Source organism: Chiloscyllium plagiosum, unplaced genomic scaffold, assembly GCF_037043375.1.
Source record: "Chiloscyllium plagiosum isolate Xiang-an unplaced genomic scaffold, Cpla_swu_hap1 HiC_scaffold_31, whole genome shotgun sequence".
Taxonomy (NCBI): Eukaryota; Metazoa; Chordata; class Chondrichthyes; order Orectolobiformes; family Hemiscylliidae; genus Chiloscyllium; species Chiloscyllium plagiosum.
In genome coordinates this window covers 19,206,077-19,224,945 of record NW_028270169.1, presented here as the reverse complement: position 1 = coordinate 19,224,945, position 18,869 = coordinate 19,206,077, and the positions used below count along the sequence as shown (strand labels likewise).

At 41.1% G+C, this 18,869-nt stretch overlaps 1 protein-coding gene across 2 annotated transcripts in view; it reads left to right on the top strand.

Annotated features, from left to right (window-relative positions):
- tada2a (transcriptional adaptor 2A) overlaps positions 1-18,869 on the top strand; it is a 44,705-nt gene that overhangs the window by 2,503 nt on the left and 23,333 nt on the right. For both annotated transcript variants that reach the window (XM_043718382.2, XM_087977311.1), the window contains exons 2-5: positions 432-538; positions 3,061-3,120; positions 7,234-7,325; positions 18,494-18,651. In XM_043718382.2, coding sequence (XP_043574317.1) covers positions 432-538; positions 3,061-3,120; positions 7,234-7,325; positions 18,494-18,651 — 417 coding nt within the window. The remainder of the gene's footprint in view (positions 1-431; positions 539-3,060; positions 3,121-7,233; positions 7,326-18,493; positions 18,652-18,869) is intronic.

Below are 18,869 nucleotides of genomic sequence, written 5' to 3'. Positions count from 1 at the left end.
TTTTGTGTTTTAATAATTTTAAAAATTACTTTGAATCATTGTTTTAATTGTATCTGCTTATTCGTTGATGCTTTGAAATCATTTCATTCACTCTGTTGCAATCATGGCTTGTAATTACCAATACTCCAACCTAGTGCTACACAGCTAAAAGTTTTTTTCAAAGACAAAGCAAAGTTTGAAAAGCTAAAGTCTGGATTTGAGCTGCTGTGTTTTTTTTCTCTTGGTTGATATGGCAGTCTCATTCGCATTGATAATTACTTAAACTGAGAAGTGGTTTGTAGGTAGTTGTTGGAATGGCTTAGGTGACTGCAAAAATGTAACGGTTCCCCTGTTACAGATACCACAAGGTGATTGGTTGTATGAATGTTGAACATTAAATGTATTCATTCTATTTGGAATTGCTGAATTCTCTTGATCTGACGTTATTTCAGGTGACCCCTTCGATCAGCCACCATGTCGTGGATGTTCCTCTTACCTAATGGAACCCTACATAAAGTGTGCAGACTGTGGACCTCCTCCACTGCTTATATGTTTACAGGTACGCTCCCATAAAATGACCTTATAAAAGATTGCAAGTGATATGTTTGTCTTCCATACTTACATTTCACTTTCTGCACTTGCAAAGCTTGATCATAGATCAGCAATAACCCTATGTATGAATGTCGAAGTCCAAAATAATACAAATAGTTACGATTTTAAGAAAGATAATGTTTCATTGATTTGCACCAGGAAACAAAATCCCACAAAATGAAAAGTAATAAGGCAATGTGATCATGTGATGTTTTCTTTTTCTATTCCTAGCTGTTTCTATCTCAGCAATTACGTTTTATTTAGTACGATAAAGTATTTTGAGGATGTCCTGTCCACTGATTGGAGTCATACTTAGCACAAAGAAAGATGGTTGTGGATGTTAGAAATCAATAATCTCAGTTCTAGGATATGACTGCAAGAGTTCTTCAGGATGATATCTCAAGCCTTACCACCTTCAGCTACTTCTTCAATGACTTTCTGTCCTCATAGGATCAGAAGTGGTGATGTTTGCACACCGTTCAGCACCATTTGAAGCAGTCTAAGTTGTTATGGAACAATAACTGGACAATATTCAGACTTAGAGTAATAAGTAACATTTGTACCCAAGAATGCCAGACAATGACCATATCCTACAAGAGAATCGAATCATCTTGACGTTGCTTTCACAAATCCCCCATTATCAACATTCTGATGTTACCATTGACCAAAAACAACTGAAACAGCCATATAAATATCATGCCCTCAAGATGAGGTCAGAGACTTGGGAATTCTACAGCGATAATTTGTCATCTCCACTGAGCTTGTCTTGGTACTGAAAAAGTCAAGAATGTTTTGGAGCTTTCTCCACTTGCCTGCATAAGTGCTACTCCAGTAACATTCAAGAAGCTTGACACTATCCACCACAACCAATAATTAATGCCCTTTCCCACCAATCCTCAGTGGCATCACCATTTACCATCCAGGAGTCATACTGCAACAGTTCACCACAGCTTTTTCAAAAATGACCCCTACCACTTTCAAGGACAAGGGCACCAGATGCATTGCACACTTTTAACCTGCAAGTTCTCCTCCAATCCATACCTTGTCCTTACTTGGGGTTATATTGTCATTCTTTCAGTGTCACTGGGTCAAAGTCAGAAACTTTCTTCCTAAAAGCACTGTGGCTATATCTAAGCACAGTGGACTGGAAGGATTCAAGAAGGCTGATTATTACCACATTCTCAAGGCAATTAGATATGGACAGTAAAACCAAGCCCAACCAGTAAACAGTACTTTTTAAAAAACAGTTTGACCTGCAATTATCAGCTTCATTTTCTGACTTTGCAAGTCCATTCACTTATTCAGTCTCTTTCTTGCCAAGTCGGACAAATCTGAAGTTTGGCTTTCCAAATCCGGACCACCAACCCTGTAGATCCCTTATTGAGTTGATCACAGAGAAAAAAAACCTAAAAGAATGCCTTCTTCATCTTAAAGGTAATTCAAAAATAAATCATTTATAATTTATTTTACTGAAAAGCAGAAAATCATTGTAGGTGATAGCACATCGATAATCATTTTACACCTGTGCAATTCTTTGATTCTGCTACAGTTTCATATATGAACTTAAAAAGTAATTTCTGTCCTCTTTTGATGTCAAATTTTGTGCTTGAATTTTTCTGAAATGCGAGCTGTTAGCCTCAAGATTGAGTGTTTTGTTTTAAATTCGTTGATGGGATAAGGGCTTTATTAGCAAGAACAACAATTGTTGCCCACCTCAATTATTTCAGTCCATTTCATGTAGGTACACCCATCGTGTTATCAGGGAAGGATTTGTCAGATTTTGACCCAGTAACAGCAAGGAAAAGGTAATCAGAATGTCTTTAAGGGGAACTTGCAGGTGGGACGTACTGGTGAAATTGCTACCCTTATTCTTCTAAGTAGTGGAGGTTGTGGGTTTAGAAAGTGCCAACAAAGGAGCTTTGGGAAGTTGCTGCAATACAGCTTGCTATATTGTACATACTGCTGCCACTCGATGTGGTGGGTGAATACGTAGGGTGCTGGAATGGTTGCCAATCAAGCAGACTGCTTTGAACTCAAATGTATAGTTCTTAATTGTTCTTGGGGATGCATTAATCCAGGAGGGGGAGAGATTTTCTTTAACTTCGGACCTTTGTCTTGAGTTGTTGGGCAAGTTTTGGGGAGTCTGGAGGTTAACTCCCAGCCTGTGACCTGTCTTGCAACAGCAATGTTTATATGGCTGGTGCCGTTAAATGATATAGTGACAATATTAAGCCTTAAAATTCATAAATGGTTTGTATTGAAAAACATTGTAAAAGGTGTGGGTTATGCATCAGTTTGAAAGATTTGGTTACAAATGGTACTATTAGAGAATAAAAAGAAAAAAAGTAGATTCTGAAGAAATATTTAAGTTTTATTAACCAAATAAATTTTGGTCCTGCTGCTTTATAAGATTATTGCACAGAATGCTACCATAGAATATTTAAGGGGAAGAACGGTATTTTGAAATATTTTTGACCTTTTGTATTGTAGTGCTTTACCAGAGGGTTTGAATACAAGAAACATGAAAGTGACCACAGCTATGAAATAATGGTGAGTACAGAGATTTTAAAAGTTCTCTTACAGATAGCTAGTCAAATAAAGAATTTATTTTGTAGGTAAGAAATTTCTGATCACTTTATTAATGTTAATTATAATTTTTTATCCAATTCTGCATGTAGTGTACATTTATTTAAATGATTTCAGTTATAGTTTATCTAACATTGAAGGCAAACATCATACTATTTTCAGCTTTTGTTGCCTGTGCACATCAACCTCCACTTCCAGCTATTATGCCAGTTCCACTCTCTATGAAGGCAACATGCAATCAAGAAGGAACAGCAGAAAAACCATTCCAATTCAAATTTAATCAATAAAATTATAGAGCAGACAAGTAATTATGTGGAAGCTAGAGAATTTGTGATATTGGAAAAGAATGTTAGAGATTGGATGAAACTCTGTGCATAGCTTGTGCAGATGCATAACAGTATTATATAAGGATATTTAGTGTGTTAGGGAGCTCTCACTCAGTTGTCATTACAAGTTGACAGGTCAACATCCTTCATGCAGGTCATGGTTTCTATATATTTTCAATACACTATCAAAGTAAGTTATACAAAAGTTATTGAGCAAATAGATTAAGTAAATATATTCATTTCAAGTTGAGTTTCTGAGACTAAATTTTTAGTTAACCCTTAGGTGAGGGAGGTGAGATGGTTAACTTATATGTAAGTAATCGTTTTAAGAGACTGAATTCCTCTCTCTCATCATCTTACTTTCATGGACCTGGTAAGTCAGAAATTGTTCAAAATAAGACAAGAACAACCCAAAAAGTACTTTGATTATTGAATCTTATTTATAAATAATATCCTCCATAGTACACATTTTAACATCTATAAATTAATCAAATTTATCAAAAACGAAAGCCATGAAGAATAAGTTAACACTATTCTGCAAATCTGCTTATCTGCACACTATTACTGTGCACCTATTTGCTCATGGTGATCCTAATCTTTGCTTATCTGCAGTTTTAAAGAAAATGAGGGGAAGCTTCTTCCTGGAGTAAAATTGCACACTGCATGTGTCGTGTACTGTGCATGTGAAGTTAACCTTTTGTGCTGTTACAAAACACACCAGTTGCAACCTTCCCTGGGAACACATCATTAGTGAACTACAGGGCATTGCTATTCAAATGTATGCATTTTAGCTCAGTTTCTTTTTTTTTTGAAGTACTACTTTGTAGCAGAATATGCACTGAGAATGTGGAAACCCATAAAATTTAGCCTACTGCTCATTGTCAGAACCAAGTAATATGTCCAAATTTGCTTTGTGCACACCATCATTGTAAAGATCATCTTCAACAGTTGTCATTGTCTCACTCTTCATCTCATAAATGATCGTCTACGATATCAAATACAGTGGATATCTCACATTTCTTGAATTATTTTGTGACAATCTAATCTTAATTTCATTTCTGGGCCTTTAAATGCCATTCACACAGGGTTGGTAATGTAAGATTCCATATGCTGCCTTCTTTGATGGTAGTCTTCTCCAGTTATCTAATGATTCCACTTTTTCTCATGCTATTCTTGATGGCTTATTTAGAGAGGCATCCATTAGTTGGACAAAACTGAATTGAGCACCAGGGCTAGCTGCAATATCACCTTTTCCTATCTAGGTTCAGGAACAACATCAGTGTGTGATTGAAAATGTGCCAAATGAGAAGACTTTATTCCTTTACATTATTCTCATTGGAAGCTTAGACTCTTCAGAGCCACATTTTCAAACACTTCCATCGATCTGTCCTTTATTGTGGATGTGAATGATTACTCCTTTTGGGAATTGCTGTTTTGGGAAGTTTCTTTCCCCTGAATATAGGCACTGTTAGTAAGGGGAGGTTGTGCCTGACAAACCTGTTGGAGTTCTTTGAAGAGGTGACAAGTAGGTTAGACCGAGGAAACCCAGTGGATGTGGTCTACCTAGACTTCCAAAAGGCCTTTGATAAGGTGCCACACGGGAGGCTGCTGAGCAAGGTGAGGGCCCATGGTGTTCGAGGTGAGCCACTGGTATGGATTGAGGATTGGCTGTCTGACAGAAGGCAGAGAGTTGGGATAAAAGGTTCTTTTTCGGAATGGCAGCCGGTGACAAGCGGTGTCCCACAGGGTTCAGTGTTGGGCCGCAGCTGTTCACATTATATATTAATGATCTGGATGAAGGGACTGGGGGCATTCTAGCGAAGTTTGCCGATAATACAAAGTTAGGTGGACAGGCAGGTAGTACTGAGAAAATGGGGAGGCTGCAGAAGGATCTCGACAGTTTGGAGGAGTGGTTCAGGACATGGCTGATGGAATTCAATGTGAGCAAATGCGAGGTCTTGCACTTTGGAAAAAAGAATACAAGCATGGATTACTTTCTAAACAATGAGAAAATTCGTAAAGCCAAAGTACAGAGGGATCTGGGAGTGCTAGTTGAGGATTCTCTAAAGGTAAACATGCAGATTGAGTCCGTGATTAAGAAAGCGAATGCAATGTTGTCAATTATCTCAAGAGGGTTGGAATATAAAAACACTGTTGTGCTACTGAGACTTTATAAAGCTCTGGTTATGCCCCATTTGGAGTACTGTGTCCAGTTTTGGTCCCCACACCTCAGGAGGCATATACTGGCACTGGAGTGTGTCCGCGGAGATTCACATGGATGATCCCTGGAATGGTAGGTCTAATATATGAGGAACGGCTGAGGATCCTGTGATTGTATTCATTGGAGTTTAGAAGATTAAGGGGAGATCTAATAGAAACTTACATGGCTTGGAGAGGGTGGACGCTAGGAAATTGTTTCCGTTAGGCGAGGAGACTAGGACCCGTGGACACAGCCTTAGAATTAGAGGGGGTAAATTCAGAACAGAAATGCGGAGACATTTCTTCAGCCAGAGAGTGGTGGGCCTGTGGAATTCATTGCCACAGAGTGCAGTGGAGGCTGGGACGCTAAATGTCTTCAAGGCAGAAATTGATAAATTCTTGATGTCACAAGGAATTAAGGACTACAGGGAGAATGCGGATAAGTGGACTTGAAATGCCCATCAGCCATGATTGAATGGCGGAGTGGACTCGATGGGCCGAATGACCTTACTTCCGCTCCTATGTCTTATGGTCTTAAACCTTGTCCCATCAGACATTGATAATGATGGCCTGTTTTCTCTTGAGCTTTGTTCACCATCTGATGAGCTGGCATGTCAGAATTCATGAGAATTTAAACCATGTCCCCAGTACAGACTAATCTCTATCTGTTATGTTGTCAATGCCTAATTAAAGACTCCCTAAAATCTAACTCTGTCATTGAGTTCTGCTGGGCAAGACAATGTAATCTTAGTCTTCTGTCACAGTACCAAATTGGTTTACCATCCAGGACTAGTTTTGAAATCACCAGAGCTTAATTTTCTTATTTGTTTCAGGGCAAAGATTGGAAAAATCCTTGAGAAACAGATTCATTCTTGCAATTGTCATTGATGAATTTTGCAACTTTGATTTCCAGCTGCTAGGCCTTCCTGTCTTTGCTTCTTCATTCTTGGACATGTTTGAATTAGACTGTGCATCTGCAATTCCCTTTTGAGCGAAGGCAGATTGGCAGGGCACAGCAAATACCGTGAGCTGACCTTTGACATTACATGTTGATAATCACAAGCAACAAAAGCTCAACAGCTGCCGTCAGTAGCATCCCTACCTTTGAGCCATGAGGCCCGGGTTCAGGTCCCACTAGCTTCAGACATATGTATTAACATCTCCGAACAGGTTGATTAAAAATAGCTGATTTGTTAATGAGCAGATTTGCATTAGAGTATATTTGACCGCAGCAGTGACTGCGTGGTATGACGATTTTGGATTTTTTGGCCAAAATTTACAAAGTTGATTTATACACACGATACATGAAAAATAAGTGTGATTTTGACCAAAAATTGATTACTTTTTTTGAGCATAAGATTAACATTTATTTGAGAATATACAGCACCTGTCACTTCAGCACCTCAGGGCAGATGTAGATCAGTTGTGATGTGCCAAGATTTCACCAGCTTAAAATAGAAATTCCATTTTTCTACTTAAAAGTTCAGTATTAGTTAGATACAGTGACGGCTATAAACAGCATTTTCTTTTACTTTCCATGACCTGTACACAGACATCTGATTTCCCCATTTTGGATCCAAACTGGACTGCTCAGGAGGAAATGGCGCTACTTGAGGCAGTGATGGACTGTGGTTTTGGAAATTGGTAATACAAGTCATTTTTTGTTTGCAATTCAAGTCTTAGCTCTTTCATTCCAGCAATCTTTTACAAAAATGTATTATCTGCTGAAAATTTGTCTTCCTGTTATAGTCATTATTACACAAAATTCAGGTTGCTTTCTGTTACTAAGCTAAAAGCATTCAGCTGCAATTCCTATTCTCTGTTCTTGCTTACGTCCCAAATCTTGCTTACATCCCAAATCTTGCTGATCGCTGTTTCAATTTTAATATTCTTTCATCTCCCTGCCAATCCATCTGCATTACCTTCTCAAAGTTGAGTCCATAGGATCAGTGGTTCCCAATCTTTTCAATATCAAGGCACACTAGCTGAATAATTGAATGGATTTCTTTACTCCGTATGCATGGTGACAAATGGCAGCAGATACTGCCTTCAATAATAGACACAGGCTCCAGAGCAGATCGGAAGCACGATCGAAAAAAATTTCATGGTACGCTCCTCACCTTGATACGGCACACCAGTTGAAAACCACTGCATAAGGTCCAATTCCTGCACTCTTAAACATCTCATGCCAGGCCAGATTATTATAATTATCCATCCTTGCCTTCTGTGATATTGCAATTTATCACCTCATCTCGACTATTCCTCTCCAAAGACCCTAGTTGTTACCCTCCAGGTGCACACTGACAGCTCCCAGAGCTTAACAGCGTCTTTACATTATGATTCTTCTGTAATAATTAAATGGATCAAGTCACAGGCAAAGTCTTTGTGGTGAGGACTGTGATGCATTATCCAATGTCAACACTGACATTATCAATCACAGCATTTCTGTTGCTCCTTAGTGTTCTGGGTTGGTGAGCACCCAAGTTCAGTCTTAGTCCTGCCAATCTTCATGTACTGAATCTTAAAGAAAGTGGGTTTCTGAATTCTCTGCCAAGATATTTTTGAGATGTTTAAAGGTAAAGTTGCTAGAGGACCATTCGGCTGCTCTCTCTCAGTGGTGGTGGTGGTTTAACCTGAGGATCACCATACCTCAGATGTGTGGAAAGGTTGAGAAAGAGAGTCCTTTGTGGTAGCCTCAGCTGATTCAGGAATTGAACCCATACTGTTGGCATCACTCTGCATCGCAAACCAACCACCCAGCCAACTAAGCCAGCTGATTCCTATGAGATGTTTACTGGTTAATTTTCAGAAAGGAATTCCAATAGCACCAAAATATTGATTTAGCAGGCTATCAAACACTTCAGCTTCTGATGTTTAAGATAAAAAAAATGCTATGAACTATAATAAGAAAGTTGAGTCTTTGTCCCAGTTATGTTTATTGAGGCCTTTCAGAACACATGGAATGTGTGTAAGTGAGACTATTTGGTATTTCATTGAAAAATTTACAAATATTAAAATGTGGCATATCATCGCACAGAATGTATAACGCAGCAACATTCTGTGCAAATGCTCCATGCCCAGATAAGTCTCTTGCTACTTGCCTTCATCTCAACCTATAAGCATTTTTTTCTAAAGAATTATCCCTTTAATCTGAGGTGTGCCCTCAGGTTCTAGTCTCTCCTACTAATGGAAACATCCTCTTGACGTCCACTATATCCAGATGTCTCAGTATTCTGTAAGTTTCACTGAGACTCTTGGAACTGAACACAATATTCCCAATGTGGTCTAACCAGGGCTTTATAGAGCTGCAGCATAACCTCGCAGCTCTTAAACTTAAGCTCCAACTAATGAAAGCTAACACACCATCCGCTGCCTTAACAACCCTGTCAACATGGGTGGCAACTTTGAGGGATCTATGGACATGAACCCTAAGATCCCTCTGTTCCTCCACACTGCCAAGAATCCTGCCCTTAATCCTGCAATCTGTATACAAATTCAACCTTCCAAAATGAGTCACTTCACAACTTTCCACTTTTCAGCCCAGCTCTGCATCCTGTCAATGTTCCATTGCAACCTACCACAGCCCTCCACACCACCACAACTCCAACAACCTTCATATCATCAGCAAACTTACTAACCCATCCTTCCACTTCCTCATTCAAGTCTTGTCTAAAAATCACAAAGAGCAGAGGTCCCAGAACAGATCCCTGCAGAACACAACTGGTCACCGAGTTCCAGGCTGAATACTTTCCATCTACTACAACCCTCTGTCTTCTATGGGCCAGCCAATTCTGGATCTGACAGCCAAATTTCCCTGTATCCTCTGCCTCCTTAGTGTCTGAATGAACCTACCATGGGGAACCTTATCAAACGACTTGCTAAAATCCATTTACACCACATTATCTCCTCTTCCTTCTTCAATGTGTTTTGTCACATTCTCAAAGAATTCACGAAGACTTGTAAGGTATGACCTGCCCCTCACCAAGCCATGCTGACTATGTGTAATCAAGCTATGCTTCTCCAAATAATCATTAATCCGGTCTTTCAGAATCCTCTTCAATAATCTGCCCACATTGACGTAAGACTGACTGGTCTTTAATTTGGAGGGTTATCCCTACTCCCTTTCTTGAACAAGGAGATAACATTTGCCACCCTCCAATCATCTGGTATTACTCCAGTGGACAGAGAGGATGCAAATATCATTGCCAAAGACGCAACAGTCTCTTCCGTTGTTTCCCATAGCAACCTTGGGTATATCCTATCTGGCAGAAAGTGAGGACTACAGATGCTGGAGTTCAGAGTTGAGGGTGTGGTGCTGGAAAAACACAGCAGGTCAGGCACCATCCAAGGAGCCAGGAGAATCGACATTTTGGACATAAGCCCTTCATCAGGAATCGTCCTATCTGGATGATAGGAATATATCCTATCTGGCTCGGGGACTTATTTATCCTCATGTTTTTCAAAGTTCCCTGCACATCCTGCTCCTTAACATCAATCTGTTAGAGCATATAAGCCTGTTTCACGCTGTCCTCACAAACAACAATGTTCCTCTCACTAGTGACTACTGAAACAAAGTATTCATTGAGGATCTCCTCCAACTCCAGGCACAAGTTCCCTCCACTATTCCTGATTGAGTGAATAGAGTAGGTTCTTTCTTGATTATATGCTTTTTTGAGATATATCTCTCGTTTAAACTTAAAAATATAAGCCATAAGTATTAAGTTAGCCTGGAGCAGTGTTTTGTAGAGGAATAAGACAGTGCTATGTTCTGGATCTGTAGATTGAAAGAAGCAAAAATTGCCTTTAGTAGGGTGATATGCTCTTCTTGTTGGATGTGGGAGTTTAGGGAGAGTTATAGGAGGGGAGAAAAGTTGCAGATACAGTCACATAGATGGGTTAACTCCAGGAAAGATAAGGGAGGTAGGCAGGTAGTGCAGGAGTCTTCTGTGGCTATCACCATTTCAAACAAGTGTGCTGTTTTGGAAAGTGTAGAAGGTGATGGATTCTCAGGGGAATGTAGCACGAACAGCAAAGTTTCGGTTATCAAGACAGGCTCTAATGTAATGAGGTGTACATTGGGTTCCAAGCCATCAACTGTGATAGGAGACTCTAGTCAGAGGCACAGACAAACGATTCTGCGGCCAGCAGTGAAAAATCAGAATGGTTTGTTGCTTCCCTGGTGCCAGGATCAAGGATGTCTCAGAGAGGGTGCAGAATGTTCTCAAGGGAGAGAGGAACCAGCAGGAGGTCATTGTACACATTGGAACCAATGACATAGGAAGAGAAAAGGATGAGTTTCTGATGGGAGAATATAGAGTTGTGCAGGAATTTGAAAAGGAGATCCTCGGGAGTAGTAATATCTGGATTACTCCTGGTGCTGCGAGCTAGTGAGGGTAGGAATAGGAGGATAGAGCTGATGAATGCATGGCTGAGGAGCTGGTATATGGGAGCTGATTCACATTTTTGGAACATTGGAATCTGTTCTGGGGTAGAAGTGACCTGTACAAGAAGGACGGGTTGCACCTGAATTGGAAGGGGCTAATATACTGGTAGGGAGATTTGCTAGAGCTTCTCAGGAGAATTTAAACTATTAAGGTGGGGGGGAGTGGGACCCAGGGAGATGGTGAGGAAAGTGATCAATCTGAGACTGGTACACTTGAGAAAAGAAGCGAGTCAAACAGTCAGGGCAGGCAGGGACAAAGCAAGGAACAAGGTAGGACTGATAAGTTAAACTGCATTTATTTCAATGAAAGATGTCTAACAAGGAAGGCAGATGAACTCAGGGCATGGTTAGGAACATGGGTCTGGGATATCATAGCAATTACAGAAATGTGGCTCAGGGATGGACAGGACTGGCAGCTTAATGTTCCAGGATACAAATGCTACAGGAAGGACAGAAAGGGAGGCAAGAGAGGAGGGGGAGTGACATTTTTGATAAGGGATAGCCCTGCAGCTGTACTTGGGGAGGATATACCTGGGAATATATCCAGGGAAGTTACTTGGATTGAACTGAGAAATAAGAAAGGGATGATCTCCTTATTGGGATTGCATTATAGACCCCATAATAGTCAGAGGGAAATTGAGAAACAAATTTGTATCAGTTATCTGTAAGAATAACACGGTGGTCAGGGCTTTTAACTTTCCAAGCATAGACTGGGACTGCCATAGTATTAAGGTTTAGATGGAGAGGATTTGGTTAGGTGTGTACAAGAAAATTTTCTGATTCAGTATGTGGATGTACCTACTAGAGAAGGTGCAAAACTTGACGTACTCTTGGGAAATAAGGCAGGGCAGGTCACTGAGGTGTCAGTGGGGGCGCACTTTGGGGCTAGTGACCATAATCCTATTCGTTTTAAAATAGTGATGGAAAAGGATAGACAAGATCTAAAAGTTGAAGTTCTAAATTGGAAGAAGGCTAGTTTTGACGGTATTAGGCAAGAACTTTCAAAAGTTAATTGGGGGCAGATGTTCGCAGGTAAAGGGACGGCTGGAAAATGGGAAGCCTTCAGAAATGAGATAATAAGAGTCCAGAGTTTTTTTCCTATTAGGGTGAAAGGAAAGGCTGGTAGGTTTAGGGAATGCTGGATGACTAAAGAAATTGAGGGTTTGGTTAAGAAAAAGAAGGAAGCATATGTCAGTATCGACAAGATAGATCGAATGAATCCTTGGAAGAGTATAAAGGCTATAAGAGTATACTTAGGGAAATCAAGAGTGTAAAAAGGGGACATGAGATAGCTTTGGCAAATAGAGTTAAGGAGAATCCAAAGAGTTTTTACAAATACATTAAGGACAAAAGGGTGACGAGGGAGAGAATAGAGCCCCTCAGAGATCGGCAATGCACAGGAGATGGGGGAGATACTAAATGAGTATTTTGCATGAGTGTTTACTGTGGAAAAGGATGTGGAAGATATTGAATGTAGGGAAATAGATGGTGATACCTTGGAAAAAGTCCAGATTGCAGAGGAAGTGCTGGATGTCTTGAAACACACAAAAGTGGATAAATCACGTGTACCCTAGAACTCTGTGGGAAGCTGGAGAAGTGATTGCTGGGCCCCTTGCTGAGATATTTGTATCATCGATGGTCACAGGTGAGGTGCGGCAAGACTGGATGTTGGCTCACATGGTGCCACTGTTTAAGAAGGGTGGAAAGGACAAGCCAGGGAACTATAGACCGGTGAGCCTGACATCGGTGGTGGGCAGGTTGTTGGAGGGAATCCTGAGGGACAGGATTTACATGTATGTGAAAAACAAGGACTGATTCGGGATAGTCAACATGGCTTTGTGCATGAGAAATCATGTCTCACAAGCTTGAGTGAGTTTTTTGAAGAAGGTTTGTTGAACAAAGAGGTTTGTTGAGGGCAGAGTGGTGGACGTGATCTATATGGACTTCAGTAAGGCTTTTGACAAGGTTCCCCATGGGAGACTGGTTAGTAAGGTTAGATCTCACGGAATACAGGGAGAACTATACATTTTGATACAGAACTGGCTCGAAGGTAGAAGACAGAGGGTGATGGTGGAGTGTTGTTTTTCAGACTGGAGGCCTGTGATCAGTGGAGTGCCACAAACTGGGTCTGCCACTTTTCGTCATTTATAACAAATGATTTGGATGTGAGCATAAGAGGTATAGTTGGTAAGTTTGCAGATGACACCAAAGTTGGAGGTGTAGTGGACAGTGAAGAAGCTTACCTCAGATTACAGCAGGATCTAAGTCAGATGGGCCAATGGGCTGAGGAATGGCAGATGGAGTTTAATTTAGATAAATCTGAGGTGCTCCATTTTTGGGAAAGCAAATCTTAGTAGGACTTATACACTTAATGGTAAGGTCCTAGAGAGTGCAGGTTCATAGCTTCTTGAAGGTAGAGTCACAGGTCGATAGGATAGTAAAGAAGGCATTTGGTATGCTTTCCTTTATTGGTCAGAATATTGAGTACGGGAGTTGGGAGGTCATGTTGAAGCGGTACACAACATTGGTTAGGCCACTTTTGGAATATTGCGTGCATTTCTGGACTCCTTCCTATCAGAAGGATGATGTGAAACGTGAAAGGGTTCAGAAAAGATTTACAAGGATGTTGCCAGTGTTGGATGATTTGAGCTACAGGGAGAGGCTGAACAGGCTGGGGCCATTTTCCCTGGAGCGTCGGAGGCTGAGGGGTGGCCTTACAGAGGTTTAGAAAATCACGAGTGGCATTGATAAATTAAATAGACAAAGTCTCTGCCCTGTGGTGGTGGTGTCCAGAACTAGAGGGCATAGGTTTCGGGTGAGAGGGGAAAGATATAAAAGAGACTTAAGGGGCAACTTTTTCATGCAGAGGATGGTACGTGTATGGAATGGGCTGCCAGAGGAAGTGGTGGAGGCTGCTACAATTGCAACATTTAAAAGGCATCTGCATGGGTATATGAATAGGAAGGGTTTGGAGGGATATGGGCTGGGTGCTGGCAGGTGTGACTAGATTGTGTTGGGATATCTGGTCAGCATGGATGAGTTGGACCGAAGGGTCAGTTTCCTTGCTGTACATCTCTATGATTCTATGACCCTACCCTGACTCTGGCCATCCTCTTGTCCTTCACACAAGTGTAGAACTTCTTGGGATTTTCCTTAATCCTATCCGCCAAGGCTTTTATATGCCCCTTTTTAGCTCTCTGGATTCCATTCGTAGTTTCTTCCTGGCTACATTTTAACTCTTAAGAGCGCTATCTGATCCTTCCTTCCTCAACCTTAAGTAAGCTTCCTTCTTCCTCTTGACGAGATGTTCCACATATCTTGTCATCCAAGATTCCTTCACCCGATCATTTCTCACTTGCCTCACTGGGACAGACCTATCCTGCATTCACAACATGTGCTCCCTGAACAACCTCCACATTTCTCTCGTACATTTCCCTGAGAATACCTGTTCCCAATTTATGAGCCACAGTTCCTGCCTAATTACATTGTAATTCTCTCCCCCCCCCAATTAAAAACTTTCCCATACCATCTGCTCCTGTCTCTCTCCATGACCATAGTAAAGGTCAGGGAGTTGTGATTGCTATCACTGAAATGCTCTCCCACTGAGAGATCTGACACCTGTCCTGGTTTTTTGCCAAGCACCAAATCCAATATGGCTTCCCCTCTTATTGGCCTATCTACATACTGAGTCAGGAATCCTTCCTGGACACACCTGACAAAATCAGCTGCATTCAAACTATTTGCACTAAAGAGGTTCCATTCAACATTAGGGAAGTTGAAGTTACCCATACCAACAATCCTGTTATTTCTGCACCTTTCCAAAATCTCCCAGTCTGCTTCTCTGTGTCTCTGTTGCTATTGGGATGGTCTGTGGAAAACTCCCAATAAAGTGACTGCTGCTTTCCTGTTTCTGACTTCCACCCATACTGACTCAGTAGACAAACCCTCCTCGACAACCTCCCCTTCTGCAGCTGTGATACTATTCCTGATTACCAATGCTCTCTCACCTCTTTTACTTCCCTTCCAATTCCTTTGGAAACATCTCAACCCCGGGATATCAAACAACCATTGCTGCCCTTGTGATATTCAAGTCTCCGTAATGGCCACAATACTGACTCTTAAGTTCCTCACCTTTATTCCTGACAGTTCTTGCATTAAAATAGACACATTTCGGCCTATCACACTGACTGCAACTTTGCCCTACCTACTGTCTATCCTTCCTCACAAACTCTCTGCATGCTGTATCTGCCTGTTTTCCAGCTACTCCATCTTGATGCGTAACTCCAGTTCCCATCCCACTGCCAAACTAGTTTAAACCCTCCCGAAGAGCTCAAACAAGCCTCCCATCCAGAATACTATTGCACCGTTCTGTTCAACTGCAATCCAGTCTCCTTGTACAGGTCCCACCCTCCCCAGAAGGTATCCTAATGATTCACATGTCTGAAGCCTTCCCTCCTACACCAGCTCTGCAGCAACATGTTTGGCTGCATTCGCGTTCTGTTCCTAGCCTCAGTAACCCATGGAAATCGTAGCAATCCTTAGATTACTACTCTGCTCGTCCTGCCTTTTAACTTCCAACCTAACTCTCTATATTCTATTTTCAAGTCCTATCCCTTCTTCTAGCTATGTCATTGATGCCGATGTGTACCACAACTTCTGGCTGCTCACACTCCCCCTTAAGAATCCTGTAGACTCGATCCTGGCACCCAGGAGGCAACATACCATCCAGGAGTCTCATTCACGACCACAGAATCTCCAGTCTGTTCCTCTCCCCATTGAATCTCCTATCACTATCACTCTCCTATTCTCCCCCCTTCCCTTCTGACCTTCGAAGCTTTTCCCCATTTAGAAAATAGTCTATGCCTTTGTTCTTCCTATCAAAGTGCATAGCCTCACATTTGCCCACATTATATTCAATCTGCCATTTTTAGCCTAAGTTTTTTCACAGTCTCTTCAACTCAACAGCACCTGTCCCTACACCTATCTTTGTGTCATCTGCAAATTTAGCAACAACGTCCTCAGTTCCTTTGTCCAGACTGTTAATGTATAACGTGCATTGTTTGGTTCCAATGTGGACCCCTGTGGAACTCCACTAGTCACCAGCTGCCATCCTGAAAAAGACCCCTTTATTCCCAATCTCTGCCTTATGCCAGTCAGCCAATCCCCTATCCATGCCAGTACATTGTTCCTAATATCATGGGCTCTTACTTAGCAGCCTCCTGTGCAGCACTTTATCAAAGCCTTCTGGAAGTCCAAGTACATCATTTGAGGCAAACCTACTAAAGTAATTTAGCAAGCCCAAAAATAATCACAGTTGGTTTACATTTTTAGGTGCTGGTGATGTGTGCACTTCCTTAGTGTCAATGACTTAGCCTAAATATTCAGTGCAAACATTTTTAAATTTCTATTTGTCTTTCCTTACTCTTAGGCCATAATCTTCAAGTTTCTGCAGAGTAGCATCTAAATTGTGGAGAAGCTCATCCTCATTTCCCTCTGACTAAAATATTATTCAGGTAACAGTAGACTCCTTCCAGTCCACTTAAAATCTGATCCATGGCATATTGGAATAATAAAGGAGGCTTAACAGCTCCCCCTCCACATCCTCCCCCCCCCCCCCCCCCCCCCCAAAATAATACTCAGGAACACAATATCCGTTTTAGTTTGAACAAAATAATGGATACTCTCTGTGTCAGAATTCAGCTCTCTGCATTTCCATCATATAAAAACATAGGAATTAGGAGCGGAGTAGGCAATTCAGCCTTTGTGCCCACAGAACCTATTTAACATGATCATGGCTGATTGTATCCTGGTCTAAACTCCACTTTCCTGCCTGCTCCCTGTAATCCTTTATCCAACTTTTCATCAGATACTTTCTTGAATCTGTTGATTGATTCTGTCTTCACTGCACTCTGGATCAGTGAGTTCTGCAGATTCACAACTCTCTAAAGGAAGTAGTTTCTCCTCATCTCAGTTTTGAACATACCTCCTTTCACTTTATGGCCTTTTGTTTGAGAGTGTCCCACAAGGTGGAGCATTGTTCAATGTTCACCTTATTGATAGCTGGATGTAAGTTTGCTTGCGGAGCTGTAAGATTCATTTTAAGACGTTTCGTCACCATGCTAGGTAATATCAGTGAGCCTCCAGTGAAGCACTGGTAGTATGGCCCGCTTTTTATTTATGTGTTCAGGTTTCCTTGGCTTGGTCATGTCATTTCCTGTTCTTTTTTTCGGGGGTGGTAAATGGGATCCAAGACAATGTGTTTGTTGATAGACAACCGGAACTCTATTAACAAACACATTGACTTGGATCCCATAATGCCCTTAGGGGGAGGGGGTTGCAGTTCCAGGATTTTGACCCAGCAACAGTGAAGGAACAGCGATATGTTTCCAGGTCAACATGGTGAGTGGCTTGGAGGGGAACTTGCAGGTAATAGTATTCCCATGTATCTGCTGCCCTTGTCCTTCTAGATGCAAGCATTTGTGGGTTTGGAAGCTGCGAGCTAAGGATTTTGTTTAGCATGCAGTGGTGAATGAGAAGAGGATTCCTCGACGTTTCATGCAAAAGCCCTTCAAATGCTGCCTGACCTGCTGGGCTTTTCCAGCACCACTCTAATCTTGACACTGATCTCCACCATCTCCACTTCCGCTGAGAAGAAGATTCCTCCAACTGAATATTGGAACTGCCAATGCATTCCAACCACAAACTATTCGGTAGTGATTGTTTCCTTACCTCTCCCTCAAAGATATCTGAAACTGAGTTTCAATTTTAAAATTCCCACCCTTGTTTTCATATTCTTTCAAGGACTTACCTTGGTTACTGTTTGCGCCTTCACCAGCCCCACAAGGATTTGTGATCTCTGAGCCTTTCTAGCATTTTGTGCATATCTTTGATTTTGAATGCTGTGGAATAAGTGATCATATTTTCAACTCGTTGAATCGAGCCTCCGAAATCCGCACCTTGAACTCATCTATCCTTACTACTTTAACATGTTCCTTAAATCTTACCTACCTTGACACAGTTTTTGGTCTTCTTTTCTGATATCTCCTATGGTGCAATGTCAATATTTGGTAACAGAGCTAGGAAGCATCTTAGATTTTTTTTATTTTAAAGGCAGCATTTAAATGCAAGTTGTTAGTAAACTTGCATATTAGATTGCAGGAAGCACAGACGTGCAGTTTTTGGTGTAATTTATGTATGTTTAAAATTTTCTGGTCTTTTGTGCTGATTGCACTAAAGTCTGGGTAGAAACAAACTGTAGCTTTGTTTCTCTTGGTTCAGTGTTGAGTTATGCCCAGTACCATAATAGAGAAATGTATAGCTACCTATTAACTATATTTTAAAACAATTCCAAAAAACTTCCTTTTTGAAGGCAAGATGTAGCCAATCAGATGCGTACAAAATCCAAGGAAGATTGTGAGAAGCACTACATGAAACATTTTGTCAACAATCCTCTGTTTTCTTCCACATTACTGAGTTTGAAGCAGTCTGAAGAAACCAAAGACCTTGATACAGCAATCACATTTAGAGGTGAGTATTTGTTAAATTTGAGATACTAGAATTTCAGATTCTAACTGCAAGAGAGTATTTCCAATAACTGAACTGTGATTGGCCAGTGAAAATTTTTATGGTTATGGGACAGGGAGATCTTCAGTCTCTGCTGTGTTAGTGTTTTCTTCTCACTGCCAGTAGGAATTAATGCAGTTGACTTTGATGATTGGGTCATGAAAAGAGTTAGTTTGTCATTC